General features: G+C 33.9%; 1 protein-coding gene and 1 non-coding gene across 7 annotated transcripts in view; both read left to right on the forward strand.

Annotated features, from left to right (window-relative positions):
• CCAR1 (cell division cycle and apoptosis regulator 1) overlaps positions 1 to 17,638 on the forward strand; it is a 44,358-nt gene that overhangs the window by 22,523 nt on the left and 4,197 nt on the right. For all 6 annotated transcript variants that reach the window (XM_069571888.1, XM_069571887.1, XM_069571891.1 and 3 more), the window contains 9 exons: positions 35 to 148; positions 683 to 849; positions 1,587 to 1,797; positions 2,616 to 2,699; positions 4,152 to 4,337; positions 10,407 to 10,598; positions 11,894 to 12,133; positions 12,481 to 12,592; positions 17,404 to 17,483. In XM_069571888.1, coding sequence (XP_069427989.1) covers positions 35 to 148; positions 683 to 849; positions 1,587 to 1,797; positions 2,616 to 2,699; positions 4,152 to 4,337; positions 10,407 to 10,598; positions 11,894 to 12,133; positions 12,481 to 12,592; positions 17,404 to 17,483 — 1,386 coding nt within the window. The remainder of the gene's footprint in view (positions 1 to 34; positions 149 to 682; positions 850 to 1,586; positions 1,798 to 2,615; positions 2,700 to 4,151; positions 4,338 to 10,406; positions 10,599 to 11,893; positions 12,134 to 12,480; positions 12,593 to 17,403; positions 17,484 to 17,638) is intronic.
• On the forward strand, positions 487 to 551 carry LOC138430655 (small nucleolar RNA SNORD98). Its single transcript, XR_011253336.1, has one exon. It is a non-coding gene; the product is annotated as a small nucleolar RNA SNORD98 (small nucleolar RNA).

Below are 17,638 nucleotides of genomic sequence, written 5' to 3' on the forward strand. Positions count from 1 at the left end.
CTTTTGACAGGATTGAATTATTTGACTATAATAGGTAATGCTGATGGCTAGCCCTAGTATGGAAGATTTGTATCATAAGTCATGTGCTCTTGCTGAAGACCCACAAGAACTTCGAGATGGATTTCAGCATCCTGCTAGACTTGTTAAGGTAAACTGAAAGATTTATTTTAACTTGAGGTGTATATTTACTTTGCTTAGTTCTGTCCATATATAAAATTTAAAAATACTACCCTTTAAATTTTGTTGATTTGTTTTATAACCTATTTTAATATAGGTATAGCAGTCAATGATATAGGTGTTTTTCTCATTGCAGATTATGGCTGTATCTTATTTATATGTCGCTAGTTCAGCTGTTGTTTTGATGCTATATATTTGAAGCATAATAAAGTCTTAGTGGATTTAGTGTATCTGGATGCCCTTAAAGTGTGAATTATAGCTTGTTTTCTTTAAAAGAACTTTTTATCTGAGGAAATATTTTAGAAGGATGAGTTATGATGTGTAAATCCTATTCCATTGCTGAAATGCAGTGTGGAACACGATGAACTGAACTCTTCCTTGACTGACAGATACCAGAGGTAGTAAAAATGGTATTGGAAAGGTTTGTTCCTTTCCTTTTCAAGTATTTAATTTGTAATTTGACAAATTACATAATACATGTAAATGATTCTTTGTTTTAAATTAGTTTTTAGTGGGCATGAAAGGCAAGGATGAAGCCATGGCCATTGGAGGCCATTGGTCTCCTTCGTTGGATGGACCAGACCCAGAAAAAGACCCCTTTGTGTTGATTAAGACTGCTATTCGTTGTTGTAAGGCTCTGACAGGCATTGATCTAAGTGTATGCACACAATGGTAAGTACTAATTCATTTCTTGATTAGAAATGTTTTTCTAATAGTTTACGTAGATGTTCTTGTCCATCAGCCTTCTCCCACCCCCACCCCCCGTATTTTAGCAATCTTGATCATGCAGATAATCTCAAAGGAAAATGCTCATTTGTAGCAAAAGTTTTATTTGGTGCCAAAAATGTTTGGGGGAAAAGGATTAAGAACTAATAAAAATAAACTGAAAATAATGTTTTGTTATGCTCTACTTGGAAGTTGGATGTATGTTGAAAATATTTTTCATTTCATGCATAGCTGGAGAAGATCGTCAAGAGAGAACTTCATTTCATTATAATTCTTTTGTTATAAAATGATGTAGTTGCTGATTATTTTTGTTCAGCCATATTTTCTCTTGAGGCTTATTTGTCTTGTGTATTTTAGTGTATTTCTTGTGATTTAATTGAGAACATTCTTTTTTTAGCACATGAAATCTGAACAGCTATCCAGCTTCTTCAGGTATTCTCTAAAATATGGTTAGCTCTGTAATCAAACTTGACAATGCCTTGGGGAACATATTCTTCTTTTAACCATAAAATATTGTACAAATGTACCAAAAGAGGAACTATGGCTTCTATAATTTTTTTTTCTTTAGACCAACCTCAAGTTCTTGCAGCAAAATTTCTTTACTTGATGTGCTACAAGTGAACTAGGGTCTTTAAAATGTATTTTAGAATTTTTTTTCCAACATGCTTCTTCCCTTGCAACAGGTACCGTTTTGCAGAGATTCGCTACCATCGCCCTGAGGAGACCCACAAGGGGCGTACAGTTCCAGCTCATGTGGAGACAGTGGTTTTATTTTTCCCGGATGTTTGGCATTGCCTTCCCACCCGCTCAGAGTGGGAAACCCTCTCCCGAGGATACAAGCAGCAGCTGGTCGAGAAGCTTCAGGGTGAACGCAAGGAGGCTGATGGAGAACAGGCACTGAACGCTAATCCCTTTTTCTATTTCCGCTTCTCACAGGCACAGGAACACAGGCACAAATGCACACCACACACTACATAACAAACACACATGGAGGAACATAACTGGTAACAGCGACTGGTAATCCAGCTTTCAGCAGTATAGTTGTATGTTCTTTTCTGTTAAAAAAAATGTGTCTATTATGCTAACTTTAAGAGTGCTGAGACCTCAAAGGAAAATAAGTTGTGCTTAAATTGCACAGAATTTTGTTTTTATCATAGGTCTAGTTGCTGGAATCTGGGACCAGTTGTTGAGCAAGATTCAGTATTAAGCCATTTTAAACATTTTGCCATTTTCTAAAATTTAAAAAATTTTCTCTTTCACGGTCATCATTTCTAGTCATGGATATTTGAAATTGGACAACCACAAGTCTGAGAGATTTGAAATTTCAGGCTATGTGGCGGCATCTTTGGTACATTTGAAAGGTCTGACTAAATCAGTCTTAACTTTGGGTGGTTTGAAAATTGGGGCAAGATCACACACTGTGTGGTTAGTGGAGAACCGGCAGTGTTTGTGCATCCCTGATATCCTTTGTGTTGTAATTTATCACCCTTTTGTGTTTCACAGATCTGGCTTTGATTGGCTGATGAGTGTCTTTGTGATCAGTTAAAAGTGGTAGAATGTATGTACGTGGACTTGCCTAAATAATAACTTTAGGAGAAGACAATCTGAAACATTTGTGACCTTGCACAGATCAGCAACAGACTTTTAAAAATAAATTAACCTTTATTTTAAGGTTTCAGAATAGTAATTCTATTCTTAACTTTGTATATCAGGATGAAGAAGAGAAGGATGATGGTGAAGCTAAAGAAATTTCCACTCCTACCCATTGGTCTAAACTTGACCCAAAGACAATGAAGGTAACATTGAAAGTAATGATATTTAATTAGAAATCTATGAACAGGAATAGAGGATATTGTAGACAATAGCTTTTTAGATATAAGTCATTAAAAATGAAGTCCGCTGGTTATATATAAAATTCTGTGTTGTGTTTGTGTGTGCAAAAATTAAATAGTTCAGCCAATATCTGGTGAATGTAATATGCATATGTGTATGGTGTGAGCAATACTGTTTTCTGATTTGGAAACTGACCAAGAGTTGGAATTTCTGCACTTAGTTTACTTAAATTCCAGGAGAAGGAATGAAACATAGAAAAAGATTATCCAGTTTTTAAATGAATTTAAAAGTAAAACGTGGATTCATAATACATCTGAACTAGGAGGAAGGTAATATAAGACCCTGTTTTGAAAATCTTTGGTTAATACTTAACTAATTTTTCTTTGCTTCCCAAGGTCTTTGGACCTGTTATCTTTTGACAGTTTTGCATCTCTGGGTCTATACTGTGAATGTAGATCTAGAGAGTCGCATACATAAATTCTACGTAGAACAGAAACTTGGTTGCTTTGCAGCTTTCTGTTTATTAACATACAAAAGGTGACCTTTTGGTTAACTTCTGTCCTCAGCAAAATCAGAGTTTTTCTTATGAAACTATAGTTTTTAAGCCAACATTGATTATTAGTAAGTAGAGAATATATATCATAATTTTGACACTCTTGCACTACTCCTCAACATCAGTTTTCCTCAACATCAGGTTTATTATAGAATCCTGTAGATTCAGAAGATTAGATTAAGCCTAAGAAATTTTTATCTAGCTGATGGCTTCTCTTGTATTTCTTTGACTATAAATATTATGCATGCTTATTTTAAAAATTAGTGTATACATAAAATACTGAATAAAAAATGACTCGAGCCTGTCAGTCAAACACAGCAACCTTTCTTAAAAATTAGATGTATTATCCTCTGTTATTTTTTCTGGGTATAAAGTGTTTGCCTGGTTCTAATCATGTCGTATAAAAAAGTTGCCATCTCATCCTTTTCAATTAATAATAGTGTTTCCCATGTAATTTATTTTCAAATGTTTTATACTGTACCATTCAAATGATGTACTGTTTTTTCCCTTACATATTAATATTACTCTTTTATTGTATATTTTGTTTCTTCACATTTTTGGATGGAGGGACTGTGACAAAGAATATATAAAAAGTTTTTTTTCTTGTGTATAAATTATTTCTTTGAATTCCCAGAGACTAGAATTTCTAGGTCAAAGATCATTAACTTCTTTGAAAGCATCTTAAAACGTGTTGCAAATTACTTAGATAATTTTGTCAGTTTGCATTTTTACATGTTTTATAAGCTGTACAGAATTCCCTTTCACCAAAACTTTTAAAAAACTCATACAGAAGATAATTGTATGATTCCTTATTTCATGATCCTGTTTCCATTTTCTGTGTATTTATGCTGTGTGTGTTTAGGTAAATGATCTCCGAAAGGAATTAGAAAGTCGAGCTCTTAGTTCCAAGGGCTTAAAATCCCAGTTAATAGCCCGACTGACAAAACAGCTTAAAGTAGAAGAGCAAAAAGAAGAACAAAAGGAATTAGAGAAATCTGAGAAAGAAGAGGAAGAGGAGGATGATAGGAAATCTGAAGATGATAAAGAGGTATATACTAAATCATTTCAATACTTTTACACTTAATATTGGTTTATAGGATTCTTTGAATATGTATGTGTATATACTTCTATTAAGATATAATTTACATAATAGTAAAATCGATCCTTTTAGTGAACAGTTGTGCAGGTTTTGACACATACATATGGCCCTTTAACCACTACCACAGTCATCATATATATCAAAAAGGTCTGTCATCCCCTAAAAATAACTTATATTAATACCTCTTTGTAAGCAGTTTTCTTCTCCTACCTGGTCAGCCTCTGGAAGCCACTGATATGTTTTCCTATAGTTTTGCCTTTTCAAGTATATCATGTAAATGGAATTATATAACCTTTTGAGTCTGACCTCTTTAACATAATGCATTAGAGATTCACCCATTTTTATTGTATGTTTCTGTAGTTCTTATTAGTTGCTGAATAATATTCCACAGCATCAGTGTATCAGTGTTCATTCTTCCCTTGAGAGACATTTGAATGATTTCTATAAGTCAGGTGTTTTCAGTCCTTCCTCTTAAAAATGAATAATAATGTTTTAGATATTAAAAAATCAAAGAAAATTTGCTTGACAGAGCTATTAAGTTCAGAGATTGGGTTCTGGTGAAGTGCTTGTCTGAGAATTTTGCTGCTTTAAAACTGTTTCCTTGATTGCATCGCAGTTCTTAAGACTCAGAGGCCATTTATTCACTCTTGTTTGTGCCTCAGTCTTATATGCCCAGAAGAATAACTTCCGGGTGTTTTCTGAATTTGAAACATGGGGATGTCAGAAGTGTGTTACACCAACAGTAATTAGATAAACCAACATTATGTGTGTACTAATGGAATGTATTGTGAAAGTACACATCATTATTTATTAAGCCTTCCTACCAAAAATGTTTTACCTTAATCTAATTGTAAGAAAACAGATTTGGAATGTATGAAATTTTACAGAGCAGCTTGTCTGAACTTTTCATAAATGTTCATGTGATGAAAGTAGAAAAATGGTTTAAAGAAGGTTAATAATGACAACTGAATGCATTGAGTGAAACTTGACTGGACCCTGGATCAGGGTAGGAGGGGAAGCCATTAACAGTATTTTTTGAGATAATTGGAGAAATTTGATTATGGATGTAATAGTAGATTTGATAGTGGAATTATCTCAGAGTTGTCCAGCAGGAGGCATTTCAAGTTGACTTCTGTGTTCTTTGAAATAGCCCTGTGTCATCTTTTGAGGACTTCGCTTATTTTGCATTATGATATAAAGTGTTTTAGTCTCATTGATTACTATCCCTGCCCTGTTTCTGAAGTCACCCATTTCCCCAGGAAGCCTTGGTACCTTTTAGTGAAGAATGGTACATCGTATTTACTGTGATATGTACGTTGAAAGTGAAGAGCTTACATGAATAACTCCAGTTCTACTCCAACATCAGACTTCATTCTGGTTTTCTCTTTCCATGTATCTTAACTCCTTTCCCCAATAATGAGAAATACACCTTCTGTTATACTTAATGGATTTGCTTACTTCCTCAGTTATACATCACACTCCCTCTCCAATCTGTATATCCTCCTTATTCCACTTTAGTCTTATTTCCTGTCCTATACTTTCTCTGTATGGATGCCCTCCTTGCTTCATTTGGATATCAGTGCCTGATAACTAGGCAGCTCTTCTACTCTGGGCCATTGTAGCTCTAAACTTTTCTCATCAACCTCAGTCCTGTGTGGACACCTACTTTGCTTGGAGGAAATGCTTTAGAATTGAATTGTTCAGAACAGCAACAGAAGAAAGCAGATTTTCACTTTTTGATGTTAGTGGGCAGTGGTGCTCAAATCCTAAATCCATTGATTTATTGGGGTTAAAAATGGTGGTAATATAATTCTTATTTTCACATATTCCTCTCATCTGCTCTTTTGGTTACTCAGTGATACAGGTTTGCCTTTTGGTAAATTCATGTTTAAAATATAGAATGTTGGGATTTCTTTGGTGGTTCAAAGGTTAAGATCCTGTGCTTCCACTGCACAGAGCACGGGTTCAATCCCTAGTTGGGGAACTAAGATCCCATATATGGCACAGTGGCAAAAAAAAAGGTTTCAGGAATTTGCATCATTCCTCTGCCATACTAATGTAGTATATATGCTGCTCCATCAAGCACTATTTTTTTTGTTGTTGTTTATCCAGTTTTTACAATAGTGATTGATTCCCTGCATCTTCAAATGGTTACCTGTTTGTTTTTAAACATTATGAATACATGGATTTGAACATTTTTAATGTGTTTCAGTTCCTTGTGATTCTTCTTATTGAAGCTCAAATTATCAACTTTTTTTTGCCAGTGCTTATGAATATATATACAGATACATAATACAAATATAATATTAGTAGCCCCACCACCAGTATTAAAGTCTTGCTCACTTTAAGTATATTTTTGAATTTCCTATTCCTATACCTGCTTTCTCCCCATTTAAAAAATGTCCTATAAATACATTGTCCTAGCATGTAGCATACATACTGTACTCTCTTTTAATGCTCACTTAATTTTGTTTTTTCTACTGTATACCTAATGCTTACAACTAATCCTTTTGTCGTTGTACCTGAAGCTCATCTCTAGTAGATACCTCAGAGCTCATGGTAGCAGAAATACTTGTTTTTCTCTCTTGACTATTGTGAATAATTGTGGTATGAACAAACAAGTTGTGTCAAGTAATAATTTTTTATTTGTTCTGTTTACTTTTGCTTTCTTTAAGGAATTCTGATGTCTTGTGTTTACTTTTTTTGCTTCCTCAATATTGGTCACTTTTTCATTTCTCTTTGATTTTTAACATTTCCATGTTACCTCCATTTTTCTTTAAGGCATTATCTTTTTTGGTTTTTTATTAATTTATTTTAATTGGAGGCTAATTACTTTATAATATTGTGGTGGTTTTTGCCATACATTGACATGAATCAACCACAGGTGTACATGTGTCCCCCCATCTTGAACCCCTGACAGCTCCCTCCCCACCCCATCTCTCTGGGTTGTCCCAGAGTGCCGACTTGAGTGCCCTGCTTCATGCATCACACTTGCACTGGTCATCTATTTTACATGTGGTAATATATGGGTTTCAGTGCTATTCTCCCAAATTATCCCACCCTTGCTTTCTCTCACACAGTCTAAAAGTCTGTTGTTTATATCTGTGTCTCTTTTGCTGTCTTGCATATAGGGTCGTCATTACTGTCTTTCTAAATTCCATATGTATGTGTTAATATACTGTATCGGTATTTCTCTTTCTGACTTACTTCACTCTGTATAATAGGCTCCAGTTTCATCCCCCTCATTAGAACTGACTCAAATGAGTTCTTTTTTTATAGCTTTGTGTATGTATAGAACTTCTTATCCATTCATCTGCTGATGGACATCTAGGTTGCTTCCATGTCCTAGCTATTGTAAACAGTGCTGCAATGAACATTGAAGTACATGTATTTCTTTTAGTTCTGGTTTCCTTGGTGTGTATGCCCGGCAGTGGGATTGCTGGGTCATATGGTGGTTACCAAATCTCCATGCTGTTCTCCATAGTGGCTGTACTAGTTGGCATTCCCACCAACAGTGTAAGAGGGTTCCCTTTTCTGTACACCCTCTCTAGCATTTATTGTTTGTAGACTTTTTGATGGCAGCCATTCTGACTGGCATGAAATGGTACCTCATTGTGGTTTTGATTTGCATTTCTCTGATAATGAGTGATGTTGAGCATCTTTTCATGTGTTTGTTAGCTATTTGTATGTCTTCTTTGGAGAAATGTCTGTTTGGTTCTTCAGCCCACTTTTTGATTGGGTTTATTTTTCTGGTATTGAGCTGCATGAGCTGCTTGTATATTTTTGAGATTAATTCTTTGTCAATTGCTTTATTTGCTATTATTTTCTCCCATTCTGATGGGTATATTTTCACCTTGCTTATCATTTCCTTTGTTGTACAAAAGCTTTTAAGTTTACTTAGGTCCCATTTGTTTATTTTCTTTTTTATTTCCATTACTCTGAGAGGTGGATCATAGAGGATCTTCTGATTTATGTCAGAGAATGTTCTGCCTGTGTTTTCCTCTAAGCATTTTATAGTTTCTTGTCTTACATTTAGATCTTTAATACATTTTGAGTTTATTTTTGTGTATGGTGTTAGAAAGTGTTCTAGTTTCATTCTTTTACAGGTGGTTGACCAGTTTTCCCAGCACTCCTTCTTGAAGAGATTGTCTTTTCTCCATTGTATAGTCAAGCTTTTTTATTTTTTTTTCCATACAAATTGTGAAATTATTTGTTCTAGTTCTGTGTAAAATACCATTGGTAGCTTGATAGGGTTGCGTTGAATCTGTAGTTTGCGTTGTGTAGTATACTCATTTTCACTATGTTGATTCTTCCAATCCCAGAACATGGTATATTTCTCCATCTGTTTGTGTCATTTTGATTTCTTTCATCAGTGTTTTATAGTTTTCTACATATAGGTCTTTTGTTTCTTTAGGTAAGTTTATTCCTAAGTATTTTATTCTTTCCATTGAAATGGGATTGTTTCCTTAATTTCTTTTTGTTTTCTCATTGTTAGTGTATAGGAATGCAAGGGATTTCTGTGTATTGGTTTTATATCCTGCAACTTTACTATATTCATTGATTAGCTCTAGTAGTTTTCTGGTGGAATCTTTAGGGTTTTCTATGTAGAGGATCATGTCATTTTCTAACAGTGAGAGTTTTACTTCTTTTCCAATGTGGATTCCTTTTATTTCTTCTCTGATTGCTGTGGCTAGGACTTCCAAAACTATGTTGAATAGTAATGGTGAAAGCAGGCACCCTTGTCTTGTTCCTGATTTTAGAGGAAATAAGGCATTACCTGTTGAGTTCATTTGCTTTTTTATTCCTTTACTTTAGTCTTAAATTTCTGGAACTATCTTTTCTGATTGTTCCCTAAATTCTGTCACCTCATTTTCTACTTTTAAAATATTTACTCATGTTGTTCTTTCATATGTTGTGACATTTTCTTTATGTCTTTTAGCACACTTTAAAATAGTAGGTTAAGGTTTTTTTATCTGTCTTTTGGCCATGTCTTCTGGTCCACTTTCATTGTCTGCCAGAGACGTGATTCTGCTCCTTATTCTCTCTCCCCCTCTTTTTTTCTCCCAGTAATAAACTTTGCATGGAATTTGACCAAAGTACATTTCTGTTGTTCATTTTTATGTGAATGTGGTTTTTCTAAAGTTTCTTAGAAGGAGGTTGCTTCAGATAGCTTTTCTGACTTCATAGAGCTCTATGTTCTGTTATTTTCTTGTTCTGCCAAAAATATGGTGGCTTGCTGAGATTTCTATCTTTATTGCCGTCTGTCACTTTTTATCTGGACCTTTTCCTCCCACTTCTCTATTCTCTCTGTTATTCTTGCCCTGTTCACTATTGATTCTGCTCCTGGAAGTTTCTCCTCAGTTTGGCCTTTGCTGAAAGGGTGCCCTGATAAATCAGCTTTGCAAGTTCATAGGTAGGCCTAGAACGCCTTGGATCTTAACACTGACCCCTTGTATCACTCACCTTTTCCCAGTTTCAGCTACTATTTTTAAATTTACCTGCTATGCTTTCCATTGCCTGTTTTATGGCTTTCCTATTCTTAGATTCAGCAGGTAACCTCATTGCTTCCTTCTGCTTCCCCTCTACACAGATGTCAGTAACACACAGATGTTTTAGATCTTGTGACTTTTCCCCTCCTACTTGTATATTGGGGTTTGTGGAAATACGTTTGTCATTTAATTTTGTTGTGAATATACATGGATTTTGGTATCTAGATTATACTGTCTCTTTTTCAAACGTGGGGATTGCCACCATTTTCCGAGAATATCCTGATTTATATGATGGTAATAGAGGTTTGTGGGGTCTTGTCCCTCTTTAGAAGTCAGCACCTTACCCTGGAAAATTAAAAAGATAGAGAATTAGGAGCCATAAAAGTGGCTGTCTTCTTTAGTGAATTTGAACTTCACTCTCTTCTTAGCCCTTAAAGTTGGTATTATCATTGTTAGAAATTCACCCTTTTTCTTTTGGTATGATACATACGTGGAAGTTTAACCATTATTTAAAATTTCAAATGTGTAGGAAGAAGAAAGAAAACGTCAGGAGGAACTGGAACGCCAGCGTCGGGAAAGAAGATATATTTTGCCTGATGAGCCGGCTATTGTTGTACATCCAAACTGGGCTGCAAAAAGTGGCAAGTTTGATTGTAGCATCATGTCTTTGAGTGTACTTTTGGACTACAGATTAGAGGATAATAAAGAACATTCATTTGAGGTAATGTTTATCTTTTCAGCGTGAATCTGTTTCTTTGTATCATTACTCTAGAGCAGCTTTACAACATAATTTGTCATTTTTCAAAATAGTTGAAATGCACTTCTTTTTCTATGTTAGTGATTGGTTCATTCTTTAAACAAAACAGTGTAAAATATGACTTTTGTAAATAGCCTATATGAAATTATAATTGTGTACAATTATTATATCTTAACATATTTCACATTGTTTCATTTGATAAATTATACTGTAAAAATCAGTCATACCTACTTGACCCAGAAGGTCATTCATTGTCCACCAGATGGTAAGATAAAAGTGATGTTTGCAAACAAATACAGAGGGCTTCTGAGCTTATTAAACATGAAGTGCATTCTGATGCAAAGTATGTTACAAATATTAAAGTGTTTACAGTTTTTGAAACATTAAAAATTCCAATAAATCAGTGTCCTTAAACATCATATGCTATATGATTTTATTTTTATTACCAGTTGCAATAAATGTAACTCTTAATAGTGCCTCTCCTGCAGTAGTCATTTAAAAAATAAATTAATGAAAAAAATAGTCTTTGATATCTCTACTTACAATGTATATGCTGTATATCTAATAGATGCTGTAAGAGGATCTCAAATTAATGCCATACAGTGGAAAACAGTGATTTGAGAAACAGACATCTGCTAGCAAAATGTTGCTTTATTTTTTTCTTCTCCATCTAACATATCCCCTTAGTTAATTTCCTTTTAATCTATCATTAGAATGTAAGTCATTTTTGTATGTGAATTTAACATTTCTTTTCAAATGTCACTTGATCAGAAAGGCCATCTCTGGCTGTACTCTTCATACTCTCTATGCTCTTGTTTTTATTATAATTTGATTACTGATTTTATTATTTCATACTTTGTCTCCCTAGATTAGATATCTTAAGAGAGTTAGGATTTTTATCTGCTTTCTTCACTTCTCTATTCACATTGCTAAGAACAGTCCTGACACATAGTAGGTGTTTCATAAAAACTTGTAGAGTACATCTTGTTGATACACATGATAAAGTCATGTAGTTATTTTTTTATACTGTTTGGTCAAAAGTATACTGAACACAGTATTTATATCTTCGGAAGAGTTTTTGAGGATTTTGAGGCTTCTTGGCATCATTGACATTAATTATTATAATTTATTGTTAGTGCACATTAGTTTTTGGATGTGACAAGTCATCATATGATAAATTACTGGATTTGTTTGAATTTGCTGGATTTGTTCACTGTTTCTAACTAAGTTGGCTGGGTTACTGTTTTGTCTTTTTATAGGTTTCATTATTTGCAGAGCTTTTCAATGAGATGCTTCAAAGAGATTTTGGTGTCAGAATATACAAATCATTATTGTCTCTTCCTGAGAAAGAGGATAAAAAAGAAAAGGAAAAGAAAAGCAAAAAAGATGAGAGAAAAGATAAAAAAGAAGAAAGAGATGATGAAACTGATGAGCCAAAACCCAAACGGAGAAAATCAGGCGATGATAAAGATAAAAAAGAAGATAGGGATGAAAGGAAGGTCTGTAATTATTTCTGTGACCAGCAGCTTGAGTTAGTTTTCTAGTTAGTCTTCTGTAGTGTAACATAAAACAATAAATTTCATCAGAATAGTGAAATATAAAAGTCAAACTAAAAAGTTTTAGTGTGTTATTGGAAAGTTAAGTCTTTTAAGCCTATATAAGCATGTATAACTTAGTTTTGTTATTCTATTTTTGAGGTATATAGCATGATGGCTTATTTATATATGTTGTGAATGATAAAAGTACATTATTATAAGATATTTATAATGTGATAATATTTCAAGTAAATTTGGTGAATTTAATTTTTTTGAGATCTTGCTTAATTTTAAGACATTTTAAATTACAGAAAGAAGATAAAAGAAAAGATGATTCTAAAGATGATGATGAAACTGAAGAGGATAATAATCAAGATGAATATGATCCAATGGAAGCAGAAGAAGCTGAGGATGAAGAAGATGGTATGATTCATTTATTTCCCCTTAGGATGAAAACTACAATTTTTGTTTGGTGACTTCATATCACTGAAATGGATAATTATGGTAATTTTTAGAATAGGAAAGGTAATATATTCTCTGGTAAAAGTATGTTATATTAAGTACTGTTAATATATTAACTAATATTTTACTAATTTTTAGGTGAGAGGGTTGTTTTAAGAAATGTTTAGTTTTGACTGTCATATGTTCCACATATAATTAATGGCTTATTCAACTTGAGTAAAATTTTCCCTAAAAACTGCGTTAAAGTGTGTCCTGAAAAGGTTATAATCTTCCTTAGAAAACTGACTCCTTAGAAACGTCCTTAGAAGTTTCTTAGAAAAACTTCCTTAGAAAAAAACTAAGTATTTTTTTTCTATTATGAAGGCTATCATCTAAGCAAAAGAGTATATTTCACATTCAGATTGAGTTTAAAGACTAATAAAAAACACTTGCATACCTATTACCAAAGTTTTAAATAATAGACTTTTACCAGTAGTAATGAAACTCAGTCAGAATGCTTTATAGTAGATGTCTTGACTAATCATATATGCGAGCTCTATAGTACATATGGAGTACCACTGAATATTGGTTTCAATGTAGATTTGGGGCTTTTTAAAAAATTTTTTTTTCTCAGATGAGAAAATCATAAGTTTTCTTTGTAATACCTATCTATCTCTGAGAATTATTACTACTTAAGGTATTTTTGGTTTGCCTGTCTATTTTTTCCCTTTTACCCTAGCATTTTAATTTTCTTCTAATTGGTGAAAATATTTAAACATACAAGAAGCTGAAAGAATGGAACACAAAAGAAGTTGAACACCTTATACCCAACAGTTGCGTCATTAGTTAATATTTTATCTTATTTATGTTATCTTTGTGTTTGTATGTTTCTGATCCATTTGAAAGTAGAAATTCTTCAAGTTGCCTAAGAAAAGACATTCAGCTCAGTAGCAGTGATACGATATAGATATATCACTGTTTCTTTTATCTTCATTACCTGCTTTGCTCAATGAAGATTAACCCTTTTTATAGTCCCATTTTTTTCTCCCCTATTCTCCCAGTATTTTAATCACTGCTTTACTTAAATCACTGAATTCTGTTCTCATTTTCTTTTGTGTCAGAATGTCCTGGCTCTCTTTAGTTGTTTTCTTTATTCCTTTTCTACTGTGTAACTCCCTTAGGGGTGTTCTTTTCCATTCTTCTGACTTTAAATACTATCTACCTGTATTGACAGTTCTCAAATTTATATCTCAAATCAGGCTTCTCTTATTCTTCCATATGAACTGCCTATTTGTCATCTCCACTTACCTGATATTTCTAAATAAACATGTCTAATACTGAATTTCTGCTTTTCCTCTTCACCATAAAGAAAACATACAAATCCTCTGACCTCTGACTCTTGATGGCTGTCTCATCCTTATAGTTGCTTAAGCTAAAATCTAGGAGTCATCCTTTTTTTTTTTTTTTGGTCATATTCCATTTCCATTCTATCAGGAGGTCATATTGCCTCTCTCTTCAAAATATACCCAGAATCAGACCATTTGTCACCAACTTTATAGACTTCCCTGATGAATCAGATGGTAAAGCATCCCATCTGCAGTGCGGGAGGCCTGGGTTTGATCCCTGAATTGGGAAGATCCCCTGAAGAAAGGAATGGCTACCTTACCCACTTCAGTATTCTTGCCTGGAGAACTCCATGCACAGAGGAGCCTAGCGGGCTACAGTCACTGGGGTCACAAAGAGTCATACATGACTGAGTGACTAACGTTGTCAGTTTCACTTCTGTTTATTTCACTAGTGTAGCCCTAATGCCTGGATTATTTCAATAGCCCCCTACCTGGTTTCCCTCCCTATACCCTTCCTCTAAAGTCTCTTTTCACTACAGTTGCTAGAATAACTTTTGTGTAAAACAACAGGGAGTTATTTGCATTTTGACGTAGACATGCAGTTAAATTCTGTGCAGTCATTGAAAAAGTAGGTAGGGGATAGTGATGTGGAAAAGATTACCAAATAGTTTTTATACACAGCATGTTTCAAAATTAGGTTTCTGGAGACATGGTTTCGAAAGTGACACCTTTCAAGTTAAATACTCAAAATGGGTCATGTCTGTAAAATGTGAACAAATGAAAGAGAATACTTAACCATTTCATAATTGAGAAAACTGCAGATCTTAGCAGTAAATTAATTTATCCATGGTAATAAAACAAGCAGTTGAACCACCCTGTACTTTATATGAAATAATTAGGTTCAAAACACATAGACTTTCTCTTTTTTTTTTACTTTTTTTTTAATCTTTTTTTTAAAATTTTTTATTTTTTTTATTTTTTAAATTTTAATATCTTTAATTCTTACATGCGTTCCCAAACATGAACCCCCCTCCCACCTCCCTCCCCATAACATCTCTCTGGGTCATCCCCATGCACCAGCCCCAAGCATGCTGCATCCTGCGTCAGACATAGACTGGCGATTTTCTCTTTTTTAATACTGCTTATTGCTGTTCTAATATATATCACAAACTCACTCATTTTAAATGTATATAATTAGTTTAATAACTTAACAATATAATTTCTAGTAACTTTATAGAATTGTGAAACCATCACCACAATCCAGTGGTTTTAGAACATTTGTCTGTTTCCCTTTATTTTTTTTTAAGATTTATTTATTTCTAATTTATTTTTTGGCTGTGGTGTGTTTTTATTGCTACACATGGGCTTTGTCTGGTGGTGAGCAGTGGGCAGTCTGATTGCGGTGGCTTCTCTTGTTGTGGAGCACAGGGTCTTTGCACACAGGCTTTAGTAGTTGCAGTGTGTCAGGTTAGTCGTTGTGGCTCACAGGCCTAATTGCTTCATAGAACATGGGATCTTCCCTGAACCAGGGATTGAAGCAGTGTCCCTGTATTGCAAGGTGGATTCTTAACCACCAGACCACCAGAGAAGCCCACTGTTTTCTTTTTTTTTAATAACAACTTGAGATGTAATTTATATATCAATCATTTCACCCACTTACAAACATGCAACTCACTGGTTTTTGATATATACACAATTTTAGACAACGTTTTGTAAAAATAGAATCATGCAGTGTGTGGTGGGGTTTTTTTGGTGATGGGCTTCTTTTCACTTAGCATAATGTTATCAAGGTTCATGTGTGTTTTCACATGCATTTCTATTTAATATAAAGATTTCTCTACATTGATACTGTTTGCATACAACTTCTCACTTAAGACAGTCCTTCCCAGTGTATTCCAAAATAGTAAGTGGTATTAAGTTTAGTAAAATATTCTAGGGTCAAATAAATTTGGGAAACATGGGCTAAAAGCAAAGGTTTACACATTTTACTACAGAATTTTTTAGCTGCTTATTTATATTGTGAATGCTCAAGAAGGGAATATAGTGTGAATTATTTATGAATATATGCTCTGTAATATCTCAAGGACTAATCAACTTCTTGTGTTTACTGTATCTTGTATTTTACCAAAAAACCCTTTGTTACTCTGGGCTTTCTGATGGAGATCCATTTGAAAGATCCAGAAACCTCTAGAACTAAAATTTCTCTTTTAAAATTGTTAATCATTAAATATCTGCAAGAAAACCCTCTAATTTTGAAGGCTAAATCTAAGAGGAAAGAATTGGCTGGGTTGGTTTCTTATGAGGGCTGTGAGGAAAGGTTCTATTCCAGGCAGCTCTGATCAGCTTGTAGATGGCTGTCTTTTCCCCATATTCTCATACTGTCTTCTGTCTGCATGTGTCTGCATACAAGTTTCTCCTTTCTGTAAGGACACCAGTCATTGAGTTAGAGCCCTCTTTGATAATCTCATTTTGATTATCTCAGCATAGATGATTTTTCCAAATAAGGCAACATTCTGAAGTATTAGGGGCTTAAGACTTCAACTTAGGCATTTTAGGAGGTAAGGACTGAATCCATAAGCATATTATTCTTTAATGTTAGCTGAATATCAAGGTGGTAATGGTATTTACCTGAGGGTGGTGGCCAAGGTCTTCAAAAACTGGGTAGCCTATGCATAGGTAAGAGAAAGGAGTTTACTTTTTGTCAGTTTTCTGTTTATTTATTTATTAAGAATAATTTATCCAGTTTCCTGGGCTTCTGTGGTAGCTCAGATGGTAAAGAATCTGCCTGCAGTGTGGAGACCAGGTTTGATCCCTGGATGAGGAAGATCCCCTGAAGAAGGAAGGGAATTGCAACCCTCTCCAGTGTTTTTGCCTGGAGAATTCTATGGACAGAGGAGCCTGGCGGGCTACATCCATGGCATCGCAAAGAGTTGGACACAACTGAAGTTTAACTTTGAAGTTTAACTTTCATCTGATTTCCTGATATTAACATTGTTAGGTCTTCTTAATTATGAAAAAAAGTTTCTATTCTCACATACACTTATATTCTGCAATAATGCATCTGCAGTTAGAATTCCTATATTGGCTGTTTCTCCTTTAAGAAAATACACTTGCTCTTTTTAGAAAAAATTTTGTTTCAATCTTTTTTTATTAAATACATTCATTTTTGGAAACTAAATCCCCCCAATACTTACTGAATTAAATCCTTGTATTTAAATCAGTAAAGTCCACTTTCTTCTTCCCTCTGGTCTCCTTAAAAGTTTCTTCCTGTTCAGGGCTATTTTATAATTGTTTCTTATAAAATCCAAACTATTTTTATTCATATATTTCTTCACTGTTGTATTTTATGAAAACTGATCAGTAATAGAAAAGTATTTTCAATCTGTGTAATAGTTGGAAATTTATCTACTAAATGAGTCTTTTGCTCCTGTTTTATTTACTGTATAGATCGAGATGAGGAAGAAAACAAACGAGATGACAAAAGAGATATTAATAGGTACTGCAAGGAGAGGCCCTCTAAAGATAAGGTATGTATTAAATACTGAAGTATGTTTGACATACGTTATTAGTTTCTTATGTACAACACAACAATTTCCATTTCTTACGTAAAACATACTTAGTACTAAACGTAACAGGGATGAACTTTATTGATCCTTGTATATCTATATAGTACCACTCAGCA

The sequence above is a fragment of the Ovis canadensis genome, chromosome 25 (genome assembly GCF_042477335.2).
Source record: "Ovis canadensis isolate MfBH-ARS-UI-01 breed Bighorn chromosome 25, ARS-UI_OviCan_v2, whole genome shotgun sequence".
In the NCBI taxonomy this organism is placed as follows: Eukaryota; Metazoa; Chordata; class Mammalia; order Artiodactyla; family Bovidae; genus Ovis; species Ovis canadensis.